The sequence below is a fragment of the Ammodytes marinus genome (genome assembly GCF_949987685.1).
Source record: "Ammodytes marinus genome assembly, chromosome: 12".
Taxonomy (NCBI): Eukaryota; Metazoa; Chordata; class Actinopteri; order Uranoscopiformes; family Ammodytidae; genus Ammodytes; species Ammodytes marinus.
In genome coordinates this window covers 6,020,009-6,045,364 of record NC_137216.1, presented here as the reverse complement: position 1 = coordinate 6,045,364, position 25,356 = coordinate 6,020,009, and the positions used below count along the sequence as shown (strand labels likewise).

Genomic DNA, 25,356 nt, shown 5'->3' with positions numbered 1-25,356 from the left:
CTTTTTATTCATGTTTTTTTCTTCTATTCAACTTTTTGCAATTCGTAAACGCGCATCTGCTCCTTCTCCCTTATTGAAAACAATTCCAGAACTACATGTATTGTTTATTTGCTGCTGGATACCCGTTCAGTGGAAGGGGACTTTAAGTAATAGAGATTTAATGGTGTTTTCATTCATGTGTATGGTTTAGATCATACACTTGTGAAAGGTTACAGTTCTGTAAACCATCAAACGACATGTACTTGGGATGCTTTGATACGTCTGCAGTCACTAGCCCCTTTTACACAGCCAGTGAAAGCCGGGAATATGCCGGCCTTTCGGCCCTCCCCCCAGCTGTGTAAATGCGACAGTTGCGGAACGAGGGAAGAAAGGTGCGAGTGATCGTTCCGGGAATTTTACTACCTCGGGGGGTAGTAAGATTCCCGACACGATCAGTTCCGCCTCTCTGTTTAAATGCTCCAGCTTGTTGTTGCGGAACAGGGGGGCGTTTGACGTTCCATAGTCTACGTTCTAAACATGCGACCATGTTAGCAGTTGAAGGACGTGTGTTTAACATTAACCACGGCGGCCTGATGTCCCGTAAAAATCACCAAATAAAAGGAACGGTGTATAATCTAGCTGATCATAAGGTCCGTTGTTCAATCCAAACCCCCGCGCTTCATTTTGCAGAGTGTATGAGTCTATTTCTGCCCAGGAGAAGTTGTACAATGGAAAGCTAGGCTAGGCTAAGTAAGGGATAAAGTATAGCGAACGGGTCACTTGCTAGAAATAAAGACCGACAAGCTGAAGCAGGAGCCCGACGCGCAGCGGAGGGCTCTTGTTCAGCTTGAAGGTCGACCTAGTAACGGGGAATAGTCTGCTCGCCCCGCTAGACTGTCTGCTTCAGCTGACTGAAGGCTCCGGCTCAGCTGTTAGCCACAGAGCTACTGTTTTGCTAACACATTCCGCCGCCGCTATTATTATCCTAAGTCTAAGCGTATATCCACACTTTATTTCTGTCTACAGTAACGTGACTTCACACACTGTGTGTATGTGTATGTCTGATTGGCAGATCGCTGCCCTCACAAAGAGACTCGCTCACAACCAACCTGTCACACACACACACACACACAGAGGTGAAGCGGTCGGATTGATTTAGTCAGTTTGGTTAACTGTCCCAGTGATGTTGGACTCAGCGCGTAGCGAGATCAACTGGCACATCGTGGGGACAGTAAAATACGGCCCTCTTACTGCAAGCTCCAGCACTTCTGCTCTCAATTCACCGGCCATTGTTGTTGTTGTAAAGCAGCTGACCGGCGCGGCGCTAAATGTTTACGTCACACCTGACGCTGTTTACAAGCACCTCTTTCATTCCGGAGCGCTGTGTAAAAGGGACTACTGATGCGCCAGCAGGCCGGCGTTGCTTGGTTCTGTGTAAATAACACAGAAGCAAGCAAAGCCGGCATATTGGAGTGATGTTGTTCCGTCAATATGCCGCAATCTCTGTGTAAAAGGGGCTAGTCAGTATCCACTTTGATAAGCTTTTGCCAAGCCAGGCTAAAAGTGGAACACTGTGTCTCTAAATTCTCATATATTGGGAATGAGAATTTAGTGGACAGTATAAGCGTTCTATTGGCAAAGATTAGTGTTGAGTGGGTTCATGTTGGAGGAAGGAGTGTGATTTTGAGGTGTGATATGGTTTCACACACACACACACACACACACACACACACACACACACACACACACACACACACACACACACACACACACACACACACACACACACACACACACACACAGGAAGTATTTGTGCTGAAAATGGAAGCAGGGGGGAAACTTGAGGATTTGTGGAGGCTTCCATATCAACAATGCTTTTGAAGCCTTTTTCTTCCTCCCTCTGGATGCATTTTATTAGAGGGGGATAGCTAGCTGCATAGGAAGTACATGAAACAAAACCGAGCTGACTGATATAGTCTGAATGTACAAAATGTCTTTCCCAGAAGTTAGTGGAGACCAGACCAGAGATAAACAACTTTAAATATCAGAGCTGTGTGTCGTTGGCCCTTTGCCCTGGTAGCCATACGTTAATAAGCGCAGCTTTCAGTAACTTGGAAATAAAGTAATGCCTCTGGAGTATGATAGAACTTCATAGAAGCATGACATGTTATGAAATGTACTGCGTCACGTAAGGACACAAACAACACGCACACATGCACACAGAGACACAAACTTATCACGGGCCTCAGTCACATACACACACACACACACACACACACACACACTGTCATCCAGCAAACTGGTGGCTGCAGCACACACTTAACGTGATTCAACATGACTTGACATGCTGGGAATCACACCAATGTTCCAGGCATGGACACACACCGCTAACATTGTTCTAGTGAAAAAAAGCTTAAGACACAAATGGTGCAATACAGTCGTTTGCAGTTTTTTGTGTCCGGTATCAATTTGTCTCACTCTCTATAACATGTTCACCATTTCTTTATGCAAAAAAGTAAAAACTCAGTGCCCAAAAAACTGTACAGTAAATTGGGGTAATTTGGGGCAACATATTCAGATTCAGCAGTGGAGGAGGGTCAATTCAGCACTTGAGAGGGCGCTAATAAGTCGTTTGGTCTCTTTCACTTTTGTACGGTTCAGATTTTCTCATGTTGCTTGCTGGCTGGGACCCAAAAAACATGTTATGTTGTCTGGGTATACATTTGGGATGTAGCCTGGGGAAACTTGTCAGCCTTTGAGCCTCTGACTCCATCTCTCTTATTCTAATGGTCAACAAAGCACCAAGGTCATAGAAGTTGTCTGGAAACATGGCCGCGACAAGTAATCATTTCTTCGGGTCATTGTCACATCAAACACGGATGTTTGGAATATTACGATTTGACAGTTTTGTCTTCACAGGAACTTGAACAGAGTGCGACCAAATTAGACTTCACAGACACACACACACACACACACACACACACACACACACACACACACACACTGCAACTATGTGTATATATTACAATATTTCTGGCCTGTTGCGTAAGCAGTAAGTAGAAACTACCATGTGAGGTCCACATGTGTACTGCTCTTCCAAACAGAAAGGCCCTTCTCTGTACCCAGTGACCCCTACACAGATGTCTCTGCTGCTTTTTAGTACACTTTCAGCCCTTTCAGCAGTGAAATACCACACACACACACACACACACACACACACACACACACACACACACACACACACACACACACACACACACACACACACACACACACACACACACACACACACACACACACACACACACACTTAAGTATCACAGTGATCTCCTGTCTCCCTAAGGACTTATCTGGTGTTGCCTGCCTGCTGCCAGACCACATGGCCTCTCTTTCTAAACAGTTATTGTTATTGTGTGAGGTGCAGTGAGAGTGACGGACTGGACCATCTGACCTTATAATCTTTAGCACAATACGTTGTCATTCTGCTGTGCTGCACTGTGGATGAATTCTTTAGAGGTCTAGTCGCTATTCTCAGTGTCAATACGTTGGGTTTATACAAGAGATGTATAGAAAATCACTATAACAGTCAATTTTAGTATGTAAGTGTTAATAATTTGTGTTTATCTTCCAGAATGCAGTTATTTTTATCTGTGAAGTGTGTGTATGAATGTACATGCATATGATATACAAACACAGAGTATGCATATCACAGTCTTGTAGGTTTAAAATGCCCTGAGAAAGTGCTGAGCAGTTGGTAACTATGGCCGCAACACCGACAAGTGATGTTTTAGACTGGTACTGATATCTGGGAGTTGAAAAAATAGTCTGATTTTCTTCACTTAACATATAACACAGATTTTTTTTTTTGTCTTTTTAAGAACTGTGACCAAGATGGACATTAAGAAGACATGTTATAGTTGAAAGAAGGAGGAACTTCATTTGCTGGGATGTCGGAGTTAAGGGGACTACCGTACATGTCCTCATAGTGAATCAAAATGCTGACAGTCTGTGTGTGCCCCGAACTATGAAACATACGATCAATATATACTGTAGATTGTTTGTTGTAAGGAATTGTGTTCTACCAAGGTCAACCTTCCCTTATCTATACTATTGGTGGATACATCTGGCAGTGGTTGTGCCAATGGAGATGCTGCTAATAACAAGGCAGCAGGACATATTTTACAGCCTTGCACCCACCAGTGTCTTTTGGGGTTCAAGGGCACACTGAATTACAGAATCAGGTTAGAGTGACTTTGTATCAAACTCCAGTCTGGTTATGAACATTACTAATACCATGTTAACCAATTATTTCTAAAGACTAAAATAGATTCAAATTAAATCTCAATGACAAAGCGTCCAACTTTTGATAATAATTTATGACATTGCGTATTAAAGGAAGAACCAGCATTTCTAGATAATGCTTTTTTCGGGGTCAGAATCAGTGAATATCTCCTCACGAGGTATGTTGCTAGCTATGGTGACCCCTTTGTTTACATACCCTCTGTTTACATACACGTCTACAGAGCCTAGGATGTGTATTAACACTGGATTTTTTTACAGGGCACATTAAAGTATGGAGAGGTAGCAGATTGTGAGATATTAAGTGATTTTGACCAAAAAGTGATTGTGACAACAAGCGTTTTTCTGAATCACTGACTCCACCTTTAACCTGTAAAAACTAGGGCTGTCAAGCGATTAAAAAAAATTATCTAATTAATTACAGGCTCTGTGATTAATAATCTAAATTAATCGCATACTTATATGACACTTTTATACCTGTTTGTAAACAACTGTATAGCCTACTACAGTTTGTTTCTCTGTCTCTCTCTCTCTCGCGCGCGCGCTCGCTCTCCGTCTCTCGTAACTTCTGTCTCCTCCCCTCAGCCAGCTTTATACATGAACTAGCGCCGAATTTTCTCAAAAAATGGAGCAGACAAAATTACGACTTTCCATCTCCCACAACAGACAGCGCTGCACTGCCACCATTTCGTAGCCTACTCATAGGCAAAAATATTGACACACACACACACACACACACACACACACACACACACACACACACACACACACGGGCGGGTGCTAGACAGCTAACAAACAAAATTGGAGGAAGATTGAGAGATAGGCCTACTGTTTTGAACCTAGCCTACATTGTTGCACCCACTAAATCAATAATGCACGGACACTGCGGAGAATTAAGTAAGATGTCTTCCTACCTTCATGCATCCCATAAACCGTCCATAGAGCCCTCGAGTCGGCCCCTTTCCCCTGCTTCTCTCTTTACCTTTCTCCCTTTAACCCACGCGCCCGGCCCGGCGAGCTACAGGTGCAGCTCCGCACCACTTTTGCACCGGGTCAAAGGGCATTATAGAAGTGCGATTAATCTGCGTTAATTTTTTTTAATCGCGCTAATTTTTCTGTGATTAATTAATCGAAATGAACGCGTTAATTTGACAGCCCTAGTAAAAACATTTCATTTAGTTTTCAAGGACATGACAGATATCTCATTTTGGAATGAGTGTCCTCATCCAGTATCAAGGCTTCCCAGCAGGTTATCTAGTGGTCTAGTAGTAGCGGTGACAGGTTGGCGTGGCTGGCACTCTCTCACACTGGCTCAGAGTTTTGGTTGTAGCAGAAGGGCAATTTTGGTGGAGCCTCGGCAGACAGGATGGCATAGTTGGCAGAGGTTGGATGGTGGCAGAGCTCTGTGGCTGATATGGAAGAGCTCAGAATACACCAGTCTGAGTTATAGTGGAGCAGCCAGGTTGGCGTGGCTGGCATGCTATGGTGACTGGAAATGAGGTGCCCAGAACACACTGACTTGGCTCCTTCCAAGGTCTACAGTATAGCCTGAGGAAAGGTGTGTATTTGTGTGAGTACATTCAACTGTGCACTGTGTGCCGTAGGAGTGCACAAGTGCAGTTTTTTCTCAATGCTCTGCTCTGTGTATATCTTACATCATGGAAGGGTTCTCCTCACCATTGAACAGAGGGTGTGTATCCACTGAAGCGGGCACTCCTGCTTCCTGTTAGCCCTCTGTGCCAACTTGTCTTTCTGCCAGTCGTCGGTAACTTGGCACTCTGTCTCTTCCTTTTTCCATGTGGTGATCACGTATGTCTATCCACAAGGAAGTCTGTCCATACGTCTAGGCTTTTGTAAGTTGGATATATCACCATGTGAAAAAAAAAAGTGAATCCCTTTCTGAGCTCGGAGGCTTTTTCTTGGTGTATCGTAGATGTATTTTTACTGATCGTGTGTTCCTCATGTCACTGGGGAGATAGAATACGCTAACTGTTGCCAACAGGCCTCCATATGGCTACAGGTCACACAGGTCAACACATTAAAGTATCCATCAGTGTCCACACATGATTCTCAGAGTAACCGTGTGCTCCATTTTGGACTGTGCTACACATATCTCTGCACAGAAATAACACCCTGAGGGGACAGTAGTTACATAATATACATACTTCTACATACGGTGTTAACGGTTAGGGATGCGAAAAGTGCCACAAATGCCACATATCCCTTGTAACTACAATAACACATCCCAAAAATACCTCCTGTTGTAGGTTTGATTTCCCACTTAAACTCATCGTGAGCTGTGAGAGGTAGTGGACCTCTCTGTCTCATCTCTCTTGAACTTCTATCTGTTAGCGCTTTAACAGCCGATGAAATATGTAGTGTAGAGTGGACAGCTATTCAATCACACTCTGGGACAACGGGGATGTGGTTTGAAAAGGATGGATAAGTACCATGAGCCAATAGGAGTGCAAATGTGTGGCTGTTCATATATTGTCCACTCCAGAGTAGACACAAGTGCATTATTGGACCAGTGGTTTGCTAGGTGATTACTCCTAAATAGTTGACCAGATGTGTCCCATTGATCAACCAATCAAGCAAGACTATCTCTCTCTCTCTCTCTCTCTCTCTCTGCCTGTCCGCATATATTTGTTTGGTGTGGTTTCCATGGAGTTTTTCGCTCGTCACTGTGTGTTAAGGCAGAGAGCACTTTACCCTTCTTCTTCCTCCACAGGGGTCAGAGGTGATAGTCTGCTCAGCCATGGGTGAACAACCTATAAACCTGCCTGGTTACCATGACATATGTTTCCTGTACACACACAGACACAAATACACGTTCATGTGTACATTCTTCCCGGTCCTTTCATCACGCACACACACATGCACACACACACACACCCACACACACACAAGCAAGCAAGCATGCAAGCACGCACACACACACACACACACACACACAAACAGACAGATAGAGGTGGCTGTTATAAAGAAGGAGAAAAAGAAAAAAGATGCAAAATACTCACTTAAACCTTGAGCTCTCCCTTTGTGTGTGTGTGTGTGTGTGTGTGTGTGTGATTGCTTGGCCTGTCTCTCGCCTATCAAACTCTGGTGTCGTCTTTCTGCCATCTGCCACTGCCACCCTACTGACATGCGCACACACACACGCATGTGCACACACACACACACGCATGTGCGCACACACACACACACACACACACACACACACACACACACACACACACACACACACACACACACACACACACACACACACACACACACACACAAACACACATTGAGCCTTTATATAATACTCCTGTTTTTTTTTGTTTTTTTTCCCTCTTTCTCTTCTACTCCTCAAGAGAAAATCTCAATTAAGTCTCCCTTCACTGTTCGGCGCTGATTTCTTGTTTTGTTTATTATGTTCTGCAGTGTATATTTGTGTGCGAGCATCTAGTTTTGTTACAGAAACAAAGGACGCCTTGCACTGTCAGAATATGAAATTCAAGCAAAATGCATTTGGTGTGTGTTTGTGCGTGAGATATGAATATTTAATTTCTCCCCTCCCTCCATCATGTATTAATCATGGAGCAGTCTGCTTAGGCTGAAAATAGCGCCTAGCAACCCAGAAAAACAGAAATCCATTGTAGTGGTGGGTATGTCATGTGCTGCTGCTTGTTCATGTGTGACAAAGCACATGGTCTCTCCCCACACATGTTCCTTCTTACCACACTACGTTTTCTTTCCCTCCATCTGTGCCCACTGGATCAGGCTTGATGGCCGGGGATACGCATGTCTGATGTTCTGCATACGACATACTCACAGCCATGCTTACTCTTCAAAAGTATTGCTGTTTGAAAAGTGTCGCTGTTTTAAAAAAAAAAGTGATCAGTTTTTATAGTTAAAAACATATTTGCTTTGTCATGGCACACATTCTTAAACGGCACATTAAATACAGCCTGCCGTGTCTGCGCCGCCGACACCCACTGAGATTCGGGCAAGTTTGGAATATTTGACTGCAAGAAAAGTCTGCTCCGTGAAAGTGGTGATAATTGCAGGCTTACTGATCCAGCCATCCATATACCAGCTGCCAATCTTAGGGATAAACTGATGTAGGCTGAGGGATGACATAACTTCAGCCTATAGCTTGTTTGCCGGTGGGAGAAGAAATATGGCAGCAAGTTTGTGTAGTGAGGGCAGACACTCTTTCAACAGACAGCTTGCATTCAGGACCATTGAGCATGTGAGTGCTGGTTTATGAAACTCAAGCTAAAGATTACAAGTCTGCCGCCTGGTCGTATCATCCAAAAAGCCCTAGGAAAAACGCTGTGAAATGAATGTGTGTGAGCGTCTTAAAATTCAGACATTCATTTGTTGTTTTGGCTCATTGGATTATCTTCCATTTTTGATTCTTGATGGTTCAGCGACTGTATATCAGATACATACCAATGTTTTATGACAAACATACATTTCTTCTACATTCAACAAGTCAACTAAACGGCAGTTTGCTTTATTTAAAAGTGTTAAGTCTGCATTGTCTGTTCACACCACAGTTTTACGTGACTATCTTCACTCAAACAGTGTTAATTTCGTAGACTAAGACTATGACGAAAAATATTCGTCTACGAACCTTTTTCACGGACGTAAACTAAATAAAAACTAAATAAAAAGGCAGATGTGATGACGAAGACTGAGACTAATTTAACTGACACTATAGTCTACGAATAGGAACTAGACGAAACTGTTAGGGCGGGACGAATGGAGAAGAGATCCAATCAGAACTACTCTTTTTGTGGGACAAGTTGGGAAGAAATCCAATCAGTGCAAAGCAGCGAATGCAACCCGGTGTCGGTGAAAATCGACGGGAGACCGCGCAGGTGTGAGCGGGTGGAGTGAGCTGCTGTGCTGAAAAACTCTGCGGTATGATGGACAAAAATGATAGTCAGGGATATCCTGCCCGTTAACGATGTCTAGGGGAACGGCTAAGTTCCGCGATCTGTTTGTAGTAGGCTCTGTCTCGAGTTTGAATACACAGAGCCATGTGAAACTGCCGCCTCCGTCCGTTAGTTTCTATTTTTAAGTTACAATCAACTCCGACGCATGGACAGCGTTCAATTAAAACCTCTAATTGTATTATCTAAAAGGCTTCGATGCAAAAGAAGTCCGAACACACACAGCGGCAGCAGTGTTGCTTAAAGGAAGGCGCAGTCGCTCAATTTTATCAGCACCTCAAATGCGCGCTGCTGCTGCTGCCCAGGGGCGGCCTTAACGATCTCGGGGCCTGTTTCAAGACCTAGTGTGGGGACCCCCACTTTTTTTTTTTTTTTTTTTTAATTTTTTATAAATAATGCTTGTGCATGCTCCCTGCAAAAAGCTAAAAGATTGTGGAATCCAGTTGGTTCATAGACAGATCATGAGATAATGGACCCCCGGGCACAGGCTCTTAAAGCCCCCCCTCCCCCTATCCAGTCAGGTACACTGATTTTATGTGAGATTATTACTAATGAAATAGAATATACGTTTTGTATTACAACCATTACATCTGTGTCTGTATTGCATATTCAAACCTTAATACCATTCAATGAAGAAAAACACTTAGTCAACGAAGTCCGCTGTAGATTTAGTCAAACTAAAATCTGCTTATATTTAGTAGACTAGACTAGACTAAGACTAAAATATTTTAGATGACTAGGATAGGACTAAGACTAAATGGTGTGATATTCAAAAGACTAAGACTAAGACTAAATCAGAATTTGCTGCCAAAATTAACACTGCACTCAAAGTGGCTTGTGCTATTATCTACGTTACTTTTGATAACTTTTAATAACTCCCCGAAGAATATTTTCCACATCAATCAGGCCTAAATGAACTACTCACTTACTGCTGCCTAGCCATAACATTTTGATACATTCAAAATATGCTTAAGTGCGAAGATCGACCTTTCAATGAATTGGTAAATCTGTTTCATTTCCCAGCACTGTTGGTACATTCATAGAACTCATTCAAAAAGATGGTGACCATGAGACCATGTTCTGGGTTGTCACTTGATGGAGGTCCAACTGATCATGTGAATGACTTGCTTTAGACCACTCTGAAGACAAAAGGCCCCCGATGGCTGCAGGGGGCTGCAGTGCACACATGGTAATGCAACACAGTGTCCATTGATGTATCCCACAGTACACTTTGGCCTTTCATTGACCACAAAGCATATACTATATATGCAAGTAGATGAAATTTGATGAACATTGTCAGATCCAGCCACAAACACAGTATGTCATATCATTTTCTTTCACCATGTTAACACCTGATACCAGTTCAACGCATGCAGATTGTGTTCCCTTCAGAGTTTCAGAGAAGACGGGCCAATAGAAACAAGTTGTGTTCAGTTTCAATTGCATTTGGTCTCTTTGCAGCAAAGCAAAAAAAATAGAATGGATTGTGAGGGTTTTGAAGGTGATTCACAAAATGGGGCACATTTGCAATAACCGAGACTTGATTGTGTGGCAGCAATTTGTGGAGAAGAGAGAAAAGGTGAGAAGAGAAGATGTTTCTGAGTGTGTTTCCTATCAGGGCAGATTAATAGACGGCTCCTTCATGAATGATAGCAGCAGCTCCTTTCTGTTTCTCATCTTGTGGACAAGAGCAACTCTGTCTTAATTGGATTCCTTTCTGAGACTTTCCTAGGTCTTTTCATTGCTCAAACCTGATTAGCATTGTTGTTACCAATAAGATAAGCCTGCAATCTGAAATACTGACCACTTTAAGTGAGGACTGGGATATCTGGCTTGTGATCTTTTATATTCTGTTTTTCTAAATATCCACCCCCCCCCCCCCCCACCCCTCAGATTTCACCTTGGTATAGGACGTTTGTAATTGGTCATTATTCCTAAAACAAATTGTACTGCAAGTGTGAATGCTCTCACCAATTAAAGAACCACGGTTGAAAGTCCAATTGTGCATAGTCAAGACTTAACGGAACATTTCTTTGAGATGTGTTTAAGAAATGGACCTTTCAGGGTTTAATCGATTTGTAAACCGAGCACCACTGGTTGGATTTGTCTGCTACACTTTTGGTTTCATCTTCTCTCCATGCCTCTCACCTCATCACTATCTCTGAGTGCAATATTGTTGAAAAGATGTCTCCTTACTATTCACATCCACTTTGTATACGTGTCACTGTCTGTTGCATGTTTTCTCTCATTAGCCACTCCTCCTCATTTCTTTGGTTTCTCACTGTCCAGTAGTTTGCACTGCTCTTTCCCCTGGAAGCCTATAGAAAGAGGTTGGTGGTTTGAATCTATTCAGCTGCTGACGACGCAATACATAACACCACCATTCAAACCATCATTTTCTTCTCTCTGACAGGTGGCCTGGCCAGCAACGAGCAGCCTCTGGACCTCCTCAAGCCAGCTGCACTCAACCATTTCGGTAGGATGTGTGTGTGTGTGTGTGTGTGTGTGTGTGTGTGTGTGTGTGTGTGTGTGTGTGTGTGTGTGTGTGTGTGTGTGTGTGTGTGTGTGTGTGTGTGTGTGTGTGTGTGTGTGTGTGTGTGTGTGTGTGTGTGTGTGTGTGTGTGTGTGTGTGTGTGTGTGTGTGTGTGTGTGTGTGTGTGTGTGTGTGTGCGCGTGCGCGTGTGCGTGTGCGTGCGTGTGTGTGTGTACAGCATTTTTGACTCATGGACTGATGAATGATGTTGAAATTGTTGGAATACATAGTGCAATTGGTTGTCTTCTATTAATCAAAATAAGGGCTTGGTATTGGCTAGTTCGGAAACTATACGATACAAATCACGATACATGGGTCACGATATGATATATGATGATACATTGAGATCGGTTGCATATTTCCATACATTGTGATATTCTTCTTTGTATTTGGAAGGGGCCGCTGTAATTTGTAATCCTTGTTGGCCATGCATCTTCCAGCATTCACTCTGTCTCAACACTGGGAGCCGCACCCACAATTGTCATAATGATTATTTTTAGCATAGCCCTAATCAAAATGTAAAATGTAAACCCGAAAGGACCTGAATCTTGAGCAACATGATTAGCAAACAGTGTGCAAGCAATTGATTCAACCCAATTCATCATCAGCATTACATTTGCTGTCATAAACATATTTTTTATCAGGTTGGCTTTTGTCGTGAAATCGCTGGCATACAGGAAATAATGCTGGACCATGGCTCAACACACACAATCAACCATGCCATATATCTCATCAATGTCATTTTCTTTCAATCCAAAAACCTTGGCGGCCAGAGCTTGTTACAAAGTGATGTCATTACAGAACATCAATGTGCCTAGTGATTTGGTGCTAGGTGGTGGTTGCTTTACCATTAGCTGTCTAATGTGTGGCGTTAGAACACACCCTGTCAGTGACTGTTTTCATGATAGAAAACTTATAATTTACTCCTGTGTGTGTGTGTGTAATTATTTCCACCAGCCGACGTCCCACGTTGTTTTTAGCCCACGGCCATGTATTATTCAGTGGCTGAGTCCTTTTTAGTATTTTGCAGCGCACATGGCGGCGCACATGTGAAAAGTCCATGTGAAACGTGACATTTTGTTGGAACTTCTCGCTCTTGTTGACGGGGACGTGGGATGATCACGCCACAGCAGCATCAACCCACAGGCGGTATGTTTGTCCCATGTGGTGCAAGGAGATGCTGATGCAGCACTGATGTCACAGAGAGAGTGGCCAAGACCTGGAGCCTTTAGCGTGTTAATAGCATGTTTGGTTGCTTCCAGCAGTGACACAAGACACATAAACATAGGCACATGTTCACAGTCTTTTAAGGCTACTTAATGCTTGTGTGTGTGGAGCCTTTTTGAGGGTTGAATCTTTGAGGTCACCTCTTCAGACATGAAGAAGAAAGCATGATTACTTCAAATGAATACTATGTTTTTGTATGAAATACTAAGCTATATATATCACTTACACTGGGCTCTTCAATAACTTAGCAGTAGAAAGGCCATCTTTACAATTCTTCTTGGAAGCTTCAATGTGATGGAAAGTTAGAGTATTTAAATGCCGGTTAGAACATTTACATAATTATACCCTATTTAGATCAACAGGAGTTGGAATGGCGATACACTGACATGATGCATTGTATTGGATGCAGACAGAGAAATTCATCATCAAATCATTGAACACAACTGCTCAATCAAATGAGTCTAACAATTGTAGTTTGGTTCAAGCATAAGAATAACAAAATGTTGGAATGCCTGTCAAAAAAGGAATAAGTACAGTGCAAGATGTATTAACACATTCATGTGACGTGTTAGAATTGATCAAAGTGGGTGCCAAGAACAACAGTAACACAACGTGTGTGTGTGTGTGTGTGTGTGTCTGTATACATGCATGTGTGCGTTTATTGTCTTGTTAGGATCAAAAGTAGAGTGAGCTTCACTTACAGTGATCTGAGGAGAAGAGAGAGAGAGGTGGAGGAGGATGTTTAGGAAGACCGGATATGCATATTAAACAGCATGACTAAATTGTGCACAGGAGGAGGTACTGTATAGAGGAACAGAAGTCAGCACCTTTTCAGAGTCACTACCACACTGTGGGTTGGAGCATCTGCTTGTATTTGTAAATGTGCACGTAAGAAGGGGGTGTGGGATATAAAATCGCAGACTAGGTAAACATGTTATCGATGGCTGTTTATGTTTGCGCGGCACGCCTGTCCATCCATCCCCGCCTGTAAAGCCTAAATTCGGCTCTTTTTTCTCTCGGCGAGCCAAAACAGCTTTTCTCCCACTCTGCACAAATTAGCAGCGGCCCACGCTCCACTCACACGTAGCTGTCAGAGCACAGACACCGCGGGGAGTGAGGAGGAGGAGTGAGGGGAAGGTGAGAGGAGTGATGGAGGAGTGATGAATGAGAGAATAGAGAAGAATGAGAGAAGGAGCAGAAGCCACAGATCATGTTGACCAGAAGTGTCTTTGTAGAACTGACAGAAGGGCTCCGTCATGGCTCCGTCCTTTCATCAGAGTCTGGCTGGTAATCTCTTCAAGAAATGTGACAGTTTTTAGATAGTTTTTTTAGTCTCAATGCTTTTTGCACATGTCTGTTTTCTGAAGAGACAGGCTCTAGAACGGAGTGTTTCAGACAGAGGCTGGAAAGAGGTGATTCAGCAATGGCACTTTGAGAAATATAACGGTTTTTTGGACACTGCACCACAGAAAAAAGTTACTAGTAGGAACACAAACTCCAATTTTGAACCTGAAAATAGGCACAAATAAATATATCCCCCATTGAGAGAGAGTTGGCACAGGAAGTGGCAGACCTGCTGGCCAGCTTCTGTTTTATGACTGACTGATATCTTTATTTACATTTATCTATATGAGAGAGAGAGAGAGAGAGAGAGAGAGAGAGAGAGAGAGAGAGAGAGAGAGAGAGGAGAGAGAGAGAGAGAGAGAGAGAGAGAGGAGAGAGAGAGAGAGAGAGAGAGAGAGAGAGAGAGAGAGAGAGAGAGAGAGAGAGAGAGAGAGAGAGAGAGAGAGAGAGAGAGAGAGAGAGAGAGAGAGAGAGAGAGAGAGAGAGAGAGAGAGAGAGAGAGAGAGAGAGAGAGAGAGGATAAGTCGAAAAAGAGCGATGTGGAAGAGGCACATTATGCAAATATCAACAGGCTCATTACCATCTCAAAACTCTGGAAAGGAAATCACCAAAAGTGGAGAGGAGCATATATTTGGACCACGCCGAATTCAGTCTCAAATTCTTTTTTTTATCTCCCTCATACACACACACACACACACACACACACACACACACACACACACACACACACACACACACACACACACGTACATGCACACCACCCTCTTGCAGTTGAACCCAACTCAAGTCTCCTCTCATTTTGTCAGTACGTGATTTCCTATTTGTGTGCTCACTCTGCCTCTGATTTTTGAATGCGTTCAGCCTGCATAATAAGCTGGGCTGTACTCTAAGTCAACAACACTTTATTCAGGACCCCTTTTTTCTATTGCAGGGTGGGATTCCTTAAACAGTCCTTAGAGACTGTGCTCCATGTTGACATGACAGCACCACAAATCACACAGTCACACTGCATATCTTCCCTTGCAACACATCCCAGAGGCGCTCTATTGGATTGAGATCTGGTGATTGAGAAATGCCAAAGGCCACTAGAGTACACTGATCACATTGTCTTTGTAGTGACGCATTGATATCTTGGTTTATCTTGTGAGTGTAAAGACGATAATTAAGAGTTGACACTGTGATAGCTCAACACCTCTATTTCCCCCCTTCGCACTTTGAGTCTCCTGTTTATTTTGAAATGTGTAAATCGTTAGCCTCATAGCATAACTGTCTAAATCATATTTACTCTACTCTACTTTTACTCTACATCTACTCTATTCTACATCTACTCTACTCTACATCTACTTGTCCTTTAGCCTAATAGCATAATTGCCTAAGTCATATTTTAAGGGTTATAGAGTAGGGTAAAGTAGATGTAGATGTAGAATAGAGTAGAGTAAATATGATTTAGGCAATTATGCTACAAGGCTAACGAAATGTACAAACAGTGTGTAGATAAGAGAGATGTACAGCAGCACAGTGTGATAGCCGTTGTGGGAAGGGGGAGAGGATTGTTGTTGAGAAGCCAGGGAGGAGTGGAGAGAGAGAGAGAGAGAGAGAGAGGTGTGTTCCAGAGGACACCCTGTCTGTAGGTCACCATGACCGCGCCAAGACACTCGTCTGCCAGCCAGGCCCTGCTGCCCTCCCTCCCTCCCTCCCTCACTGGAACATGGGGTTTTTGGGATCATGTGTGTTTGTTTTTGTGTGTGACCGAATGCTTGACCTTAATCCTGACATTGTAAGTGTGTGTGTGTGTGTGTGTGTGTGTGTGTGTGTGTGTGTGTGTGTGTGTGTGTGTGTGTGTGTGTGTGTGTGTGTGTGTGTGTGTGTGTGTGTGTGTGTGTGTGTGTGTGTGTGTTTGCTGTGTTAATATAAAGGAACCTGCCCTACACAGATTTTGGGAGATCTTGCTTCTCTTTTTTTTTCTTCTTTTCTTTCTGTCAACCCCACATTTTTGTTTTGCCTTTGCTGCAGTTGATGTATAATAATCCAGCACATTAATGATCTTGAGTATAGACACAATCGCCAAATCAACTTATTTCAGGTGCCTTCTATTCAGATTGCACCGTGGAGACTTCTAAATATCGTACCCTTGTAGTGAATGTTCTAGTCCCACGCGCCGACGGTGACAGACACAATCAGCACCTGCTTGACATGCCACTGTTCCTAATGTAGGACAACCTGTTTTGTGTACACATGCTCACACCAGGGAGCCCACACACTGCCTTCAGGTCTTGGTTGCCAGTTCCCCAGATGGGCCCCCCCCAAAAACCCCCTACCGCCCTCACCCACACACACACACTCCCTGACCTGGCATGGCTTCCCCTGCCCGCTGCCAGTTTGGTAGGAGGCAGGAGTTGGTGGGCAGCTGCTTCTTTTCTCCTCAGACACACACACACGCACATGCACACACACACACACACACACACACACACACACACACACACACACACACACACACACACACACACACACACACACACACACACACACACACACACACACACACACACACACACACACACACACACACACACACACACACACACACACACACACACACACACACGCACACGCACGCACGCACACACACTAACAACCATGTCAACCATTGCCCAAGGGACGTTCCCAAATGGCTCTTTTCAACTTCTTCCTACACACTGAAATGTGTCCCTGTCACTTTGCTTCACCCAATATCTCTGGGAATCTGTCTTTTCATTTATCTTTCACCCAACAGTCTCAGTACATTATGTACAAGGTACTAAAGCAATAGGTGTTGGGCAGTGCATGCTAAAGCAAACCTAAAGGTACCACAGAGCAGAGGTGGACATCTGAAGATTTGATCTAAAGAGGGAATACAAGACAGTGTACCAGTGCCTAATTATATCTACAGACATACAGCCTGAGGTTGTGGCCTTCATGTCAACCCCGTTAAAGACAGACAAACACACTCACATGCACACTCTTTACCACATTTGGGTCTGAGAAAGTATGGCAGAGTGCTCAGAGCCAGACTTGTTTTTGTCTTCCAGAAGAACAGGCAATGCCTTAACCTACTTTGTCTGCATCAGTGCCATTATCCTGACTGCTATAGCAGGTTGGACTGTGTCTGTGTGTGTGTGTGTGTGTGTGTGTGTGTGTGTGTGTGTGTGTGTGTGTGTGTGTGTGTGTGACAAAGAGAGTTTGTGCCTATGTGGATGCTGCAGAGGGAGACAGGTTTAAGCATGTTACTATGTCATGAATTTTGCATCTGACGTGGTGTGTTTAGACGTGTTGGCTGGCTAGACGTCTGGGGGGGCGAGGTTGTGACCGAATAACTCCACACTCAAAGCACAACGTCATTGGTCTGAACATCAAAGCTTTAGCTATTGTTATAATTTCAAGTATTTAGTGCATGGGTCAAATGTTAATACATTGTCAGCTGCAGAAGCTAGTGGCAAACGGCCTCGTAAAAAATGTGCATGAGTAATGGTAACAACATGTTGGTATACCTTATATCTCATGTGTCTGGTGACACCAGAAAGTGGAAATTAGGAGCATTTACTTGTGTGACTATGCACACAAGTAACATAATATACCATGGCTATTAAAGGTGAATGTATTAGTGCAGTGTCTCACACAACCACCTGCAACCAATGTCAAATCTCCTCTTTGGAACAGTTTATAGAGCAGAGTTTGATACAATTAGATCAATGCATCACCGCTTGGAGGAACTGCGTGGAGGAACTTCACCTCAACAAGTCAATCAACAAATTGCTGCAGATCTTTATTGACGTCAGCCAAATACCACATTCAATGAATGCAATCACGTTATCATTAATATTAAAACTAAGCTAGTGTAGGGGGGGCACATATAGGATATTATAGTTTCTTTAATGTTAAAGGTAAGGTATTTAAAGCACTGTATCTGTACGTTTTTACAATTTGTGAATTTACAATGTGTCTTGTTTGTGTGCAGGCGTAAAGATAGACGGATGGATATTATGCACGCTTGACTCCGGCCATTTGGTGCCCTCTCACTTCCTCATAAACTCACTTGTTAATGCAGAGGTGCTGTGCTTTGTAAAGGCTCTTAAAAGCCCAAGCAGGACCATGTGTATCCAGAAGAGTACTGTTGAAGCTATATCTATTATGGATGACCACTCCACGGTCCAGACCTCCTGTTTTGCGCACCACCATGACCAGAGGCTGGCCTTCCCCTGTCCGGGAAAGAGGAGTTCATTCCAGCCAATCCCACAGCCTAATGGCCATCAGCATGGCCTTCAGTTATACGCTATATTTGACCACAAACTCATTTAAGGGAAGAAATGGACCATCCTATGCTTTCTGCAATCATTCTTACCACTTTTCTGAGTGGGGTGAACTCACAAGAAGTCATTGATAAAGAAACTTGGGCATTTGTATAACTGGAAACAAGAGTTCAATAATAGATTTTGTCCTCCTCCATTACTGATAAACACAATAAACACGCCTCCACAAGTAGATAGGTCAACACACCATTGTTTAAATGATAAAAATAATACCTCCTTACATAACCTTTTACATAACTGATTCTCACTAGATCTACACCAGGAGGAAGTTTCCATGTTTTTCCTCCCAGTATGTAGCCTGTATCTTTGTCTGTCATGGCTAGTACCTGAACCCGTCTTTCAATGCACTCCTCCATTGAACACTGTAACTGTCCTTTTACATCTTTGCATTGATAAGGCCCCTTTTAGACTGGCTGCTGTAATCGGCCTTGTTAGTGAAGAGTTTGAGGGTCTAGCCTTAGTGCACATGGTCATTCCTAGTGTGAGCCATGTGATTTTAAAGTGCACTGGGACCAGTGCAGGCAACCTGACATCCCTCTTAGGTTCAGTTTAGCATTGCTGACAGCTAATGGCTCTCTGTCTGCTGCAAACTGGCTGCAGACCGAGAAGGCATTACCATTGAGACGGAAGGAGAGGGCGTAAAATATGAATGAACAGAGCTCCCCACTGCAGCCAAGCGCTCCAACATCTCTTTGTCTTTATACCTTTGTCTGGGGGTTTCACAAGCTGTTTGGGGCTTGGTGTTTTGAGGTCTTCTCTTCAAACTAAGATGGTCCTCTGACCATCTTAGTTAGCTGAGTCTTGTTGAGTTTTGTTTTTTTATAGCAGCCAGGCCTTGTTACCTGAACTACATCCGACTGGCAGCGTGGAGTAAACCTGATATGGGGATTTTGTGAATTATTTGTGAGTTTGTGCAGCAGAATTGGGCGCCAAATCAGCCGTGTTATCCTTGTTAGACGGATCAAAGGAAAGATGGACGACAGTATTAAGCTGCATAAAGTTGCTTTGTGGACTTTGTTATGCCTGTGCATAAGCAAGAGATTGAAGGAGGGTGTCTTTAAATCTATATGTTCATTCCTCTGGCCTGAATCAGTGGATTGGTGGTTGTGTTTAGCCCTTGGCTTGGTTTCTTTGCAAAAAGAAAAAAAGAAAATCTATTGTTAAAAGCCATTTGAGAAATGTCACTCTGCTTATTGGTTAGATATGTCTGATGGTGTGAGTGAGAAAGTAGACCTATATAAATAAATAAATCATATCTTAATAAGACAGTACGGCAATATTGGGCGGCTGTGGTGAAGCGGGTAGGGCGGTCGTCCACTGGAGTGCAGGGTCGGAGGTTCGATCCCCCGTCTCCCCGCCACATGTCGAAGTGTCCCTGGGCAAGACACTGAACCCTAAATTGCTCCCGATGGTTAGCTTGCACCCTGCGTGGTAGCTGCTGCTATCGGTGTATGAGTGTGTGCGTGTGATTGGGTGAATGTGTACAACACAATGTAAAGTACTTTGAATCTGTGAAAAAAACAGGGAATAAGTGGAGTCCATTTATTATTTTACCAATACACTACAGAACAGACCCCATTTCATTCTCCAGAAAGCTTATAGTAGCTGTTGATTTCACTCACATTCAAGTGGACCAAACAACGCAGGTTTGAACACATCAGAGGGAACTTACCATAACCCACAACACTGTACTTCGTCACAAGGTGAAATCACTATTGCAATAATGCAGTACTGCCCATTTTACATGTGACATTGGCAACAGCGGCCAAAGACAGGATTCCAAACCCTGGATGGTCGTGAGGAGATTACTAGGATAAAAAAAGTGTGAAAAATATATTTCTGATAAACCAATTTCTTAACCTTTATTTGTCTTTGATTTATAAAACTATATCATTTCACCTGTTTCACCAAGTTTCCTATTCCTTACTTTGAATTGTCCTGGAATATAATTTTTTAGTAACCAAGAGTCTGGCTTTGTAAGAAAAATGCCAGATTATGCGTGAGAGAAAGGCTTAATATAACACTTTCTTTACACTTGATCAGTATTTTATTGCTGTATTAAATGAAGACTTCACAGGCTACTGAGAGGGCGGGTTCTTATATTCTGTTCCAATTGAGCACGTTTTGATTGCCATTGAAAATTCATTGCGGTACCTACATCTGTTTCTTTAATTTGACAGAGAAAGGTATCGGAAAAAGATTTATTAAAAAAAAAACATAACGATCGTTTTTGAATAGTAATTTCAGATTTACTATGGGAGTTCAGACTCCCAGAGATGGTAGGGAGGCAGAGAGAGAGAGAGAGAGAGAGAGAGAGAGAGAGAGAGAGAGAGAGAGAGAGAGAGAGTAATGAAAGAGGGGGGGGGGGTTGTTGAGAGACTGAGAGTGTGTGTATTATAAATAACCTAAATCAATAATAAACGACACAGTATCTCACATATTTGGAGTGGAGTCTGGCATACCCTGGGGAGATGGATGAAAAAAGCATCCTCCCTCCCTCCCTCCCTCCTCCACCCCCCTGTGTCGCTGTGGATACTGGGGGAAGACAAGAGCATAAGATGGGAGAAAAAAAATATAGTAATTCTTATTTTTTGCAGCTTGTGGTTTGCATAGATGTGTGTGTGTGTGTGTGCGCGCATGTGTGCACATTAGGAGGCGGACACCGACCATTACTTATTCATCAGTCCTGTCTGCCTGGCTGCCACACTGTGTATTTCAGCATGCCTTGCAATCATTATGCCGCATGCATTATTTAACACACACACACACACACACACACACACACACACACACACACACACACACACACACACACACACACACACACACAGGCACACACAGGCACACGCTGACTGATGCAGAGAGCTACACAAGCTATTTATCTCGGATGTGCTCACTTATCGCCTTGTCTGGTTCTCTTGGGCTGTTGCAAATAACTCCACCAGCCCTTTTCCACATAGACTTTAATTGGCATATCTTCAGTTGACACACGACCCTGCCCCTCAGTGCCACACTGACTAGCATCAGACAAAACAACATGCAACAAGTTTGGATTATATCAAATGCATTATCACTTTCAATACGTATCAATACATCAAGACATGTTTGCAGCGTGTGCATAGGGTCTGGGTGCTCCTCACAATATGACAAACATATTTGTATGGAAATAAACATTGCCTTAGAAAAAAAATATAAGCAACATGGACAAACTGTTTTAATAATTCATAACAGGGATTTTTTGTGTCGCTCAGTATTTTCTTGTCTTTAAACAATTTTTATCGTGTGAATTAAAGTGTACAGTACATACTACTACTTGACAATACTACATCACATTCAGTGCATTTTGCCACTCGCTGCACTTTTGATTTTTTTCTCTTCCTTATGCTGTGTCAAAGCCATAAAAAGCTTTTCAATATCTGTCCTGCTGCTGTTGGTGTTTTGTTTGCCAAGCTGCCTGATCTTTGACCATGTAACTCATCTAATGTCCGCACATTGATTTTTACCACAAAGTTCATGTGGTGCTCTTTAGCTCAGAATCACAATCTGGTCACTGCCCTCCCCGATGGTAATCTTCTCTGTTCTTAAAAAAAACCGGGAAAAAAACAGAAGAAAAGTGTGTGTGTGTGTGTGTGTGTGTGTGTGTGTGTGTGTGTGTGTGTGTGTGTGTGTGTGTGTGTGTGTGTGTGTGTGTGTGTGTGTGTGTGTGTGTGTGTGTGTGTGTGTGTGTGTGTGTGTGTGTGTGTGTGTGTGTGTGTGTGTGTGTGTGTGTGTGTGTGTGTGTGTGTGTGTGTGTGTGTGTGTGTGTGTGCCATTGTCGGCTGAGTTCAGTAACGTTTGCTTTTATCAGTGTCACTGCTGCATGAAGCTTAGCTCAGGCTCTTTGACGTCAGCACCATACAAGCAGCTGATAAGCCAGACCTTTATGGCGGCCAGGTGTGTGGGTCTGTTGTCTGATCAAACAACAAGTTGGCTTCCTGGATTCTACGCTGAACTTCAAAAATAGCTCCCGCAAACACACACACCTCACACGCAGCTGCATGCACACCTGTATACATACACATTAGATAAGATGTGTGCAAAAATATCAGTAGGTTTACATGAATAATGTCATTATTGTCGGGAATAGATTTCTCCAACCTTCACCTTTTATTTAGGTATGGAAATGAAAGAAATATGTTATTTTTTGCTGTGTTTTTGATGGACAAGCTTATCTCTGTCCTGCGTTCAGTTAACAGGGTTTTAATATGTGGACATAGCGCTTAACAAAAAAACCAAGCTAAGTGAAAGCATCACGTAGAAAGGAGCGACAGCTGTGGGATTAATAGAAAGAGGATTACGCTGCGTGCCTCATATTGTCCAAAATGTTCCAACACAATTCTGACCTTAAACTAAATCTGAAATGCAATAGATGAATACATTTTCTTCCTCAACCTTTATCACGCCTATGAGGTCACCCAAGGTTTTTTTTCTTCTTTTTATTAATTAATTTATTCTAAAGTATTTTTCCCGATTAAACTTTTCCCTACGACTGTATGGGTGTGTACAGACTTCAATGGTATCCCCCCCCCCCTCAGACTTGTGGTTGAAAATCTCTAAATATATGGCAGTGGCAAAGGCATATTCCCTGATTATTGACTAGTTGGTTTTAAAACAGTTTATGTTGTGCATCATTTGAGGGTATTGGTCAGTGTCACGTGAGAGTAGAGTGTCATTGCATCCTTGAGTAAATGGTAAATGGACTTGACTTATATAGCACTTTTTAGCCGATTTTCTCCGCCCCAAAGTGCTTTACATTTCTTGACCCATTCACACACACATTCATACACCGATGGTAGTAGCTGCCATGCAAAAGGTGCCTTCTGAACCACCGAGAGCAATGTGGGGTTCAGTGTCTTGCCCAGGGACACTTTAACAACTGGCGGGGAGACTGGGCATCGACTTGCGACACTGCAATCCAGTGGACGACCGCCCTACCTACTTCGCCACTGCCGTTCAGTTGTTGTGGTGTCCACTGCTGTTCCGGGGACAACCCCACCCCCCTCCCCCATGTTTTTCTTTACCACTGATTTACTGATTATTCCGCCTTGTTCCCACTTTCAGTCCAAAGTGGCAGTGCTATTGCTGTCTATTGATTCTCCTGATTCCGTAGCCATTTAGTGTGTTGAGTATGTTTTTACATCTTCCAATCAAGTTGCTGTGTATTGTCTGACAAAAGCTTGTTAGAAGTTTGATAGTACATACTCAGGAAGCTATTGATTACTAGGATTAGCTTATCATTGAAGTTTTTTTTCCATTTGATTGTTTGGTTTGAGTGTGTCTTGCTGTAGTGGAGTATAAACACCTTGTAGTTATTTAACTGTTGGACTCCAAACAAGAGTTATCAGTTGTTAGAGCAGCTGGGTATTGGAAAGGACTTCACAATACGATACGCACCAAGTTACACAGATCAGGATATCATATACTCTATCATGATCCATTATTGATATGATATTAATTCAGCGGACAAATTGATTACATTTTTTTATTTCAAAACTTGAATTCAAATTTATAATGCGAGTACTGCAACAGCTACAGGAGCGCAGGTTGTAGTTCACACAAACAATTTTTAAACTTGCTATTTATTTTTCAATATCAAGTTTTGAAACTGACAATATGAAACATATATCACAATATATTGCTGTATAGATTTTTTTTTTTAGCACAGCGCTAACGGTTGTGTGTGAGACGGCATTTTGGGTATCCTGAAATTTGTTGCATCCCCCTTGCATGGTCCTGCAGATTAACAACTAGCATCCTGTTACTTCTTCATTCTTTGAGTCTGTATGTTGAATGGGGCTTTGAAAGTATAGTCACTTTTGCAAATGAAAACTGTGCCGGATTTTGTGATTTTTAGAACATTTACACACTCACCAAGTAAACACACATTGAAGAGGCAGTCAGTCCCATCCTGCCTCTGTCCAGCGGTCTCTCCTGTTGGCTAAGTATCAAAGGGCCCATTAATAGCACAGTACGATATGTCAGGTGTTGCCCCCAGAGGAGCACTTGTCCTTAGTACACTCTGATGCCACTCGATAGGCCAGTCCTTCAACCGCCCTGCTCCTCGTTTTTTGTTTTTTAACCTTTATTTATACAGGTAAATCACATTGAGACCGGAGACTCTTTTGCAAGGGAGACCTGTTCCCATTCCCACGTTACCATTCACACACACTTTCATAAACCGATAGCAGGCTAACTATCGACATTCATACGAGGCAAGGTGGGTGAAGTGTCTTGCCCAAGGACACAACAACCATGACACAGGTGGCAGGGCGGGGATCGAACCGCCAACCCTTCGATCATTGGCCGACCCGCTCTACCACAGTCGCGCCAAATTATCGTTATCGTTCAAACTAAACCACACCACTCAATCTGCAGCACACCTTTAAGGAATGCATGTACACATTTGTAGTCTGATTAAACATGCTCTCTTTTTGTCATTATATTATTTTTTTAAGAATTACATAATTATAAATTCATCTCTTTGTTCTTTTATGGTCATTTTACCCCACAACCTTCTTCTGTAATACACCCCCTGCTCTTCAGAGACACCGCACATGTAAAGTTATTATGACCTATACCAGTACATCATTAATTGTTTATTTCAATTTGACTTTGAATCACTGAATCCACCTTTTAA

The 25,356-nt window shown here is 43.0% G+C and overlaps 1 protein-coding gene across 4 annotated transcripts in view; it reads left to right on the top strand.

Moving 5' to 3' along the window:
* LOC307258566 (histone deacetylase 4-like) overlaps positions 1-25,356 on the top strand; it is a 130,359-nt gene that overhangs the window by 40,726 nt on the left and 64,277 nt on the right. For all 4 annotated transcript variants that reach the window (XM_080038154.1, XM_080038153.1, XM_080038152.1 and 1 more), the window contains exon 3: positions 11,641-11,703. In XM_080038154.1, coding sequence (XP_079894280.1) covers positions 11,641-11,703 — 63 coding nt within the window. The remainder of the gene's footprint in view (positions 1-11,640; positions 11,704-25,356) is intronic.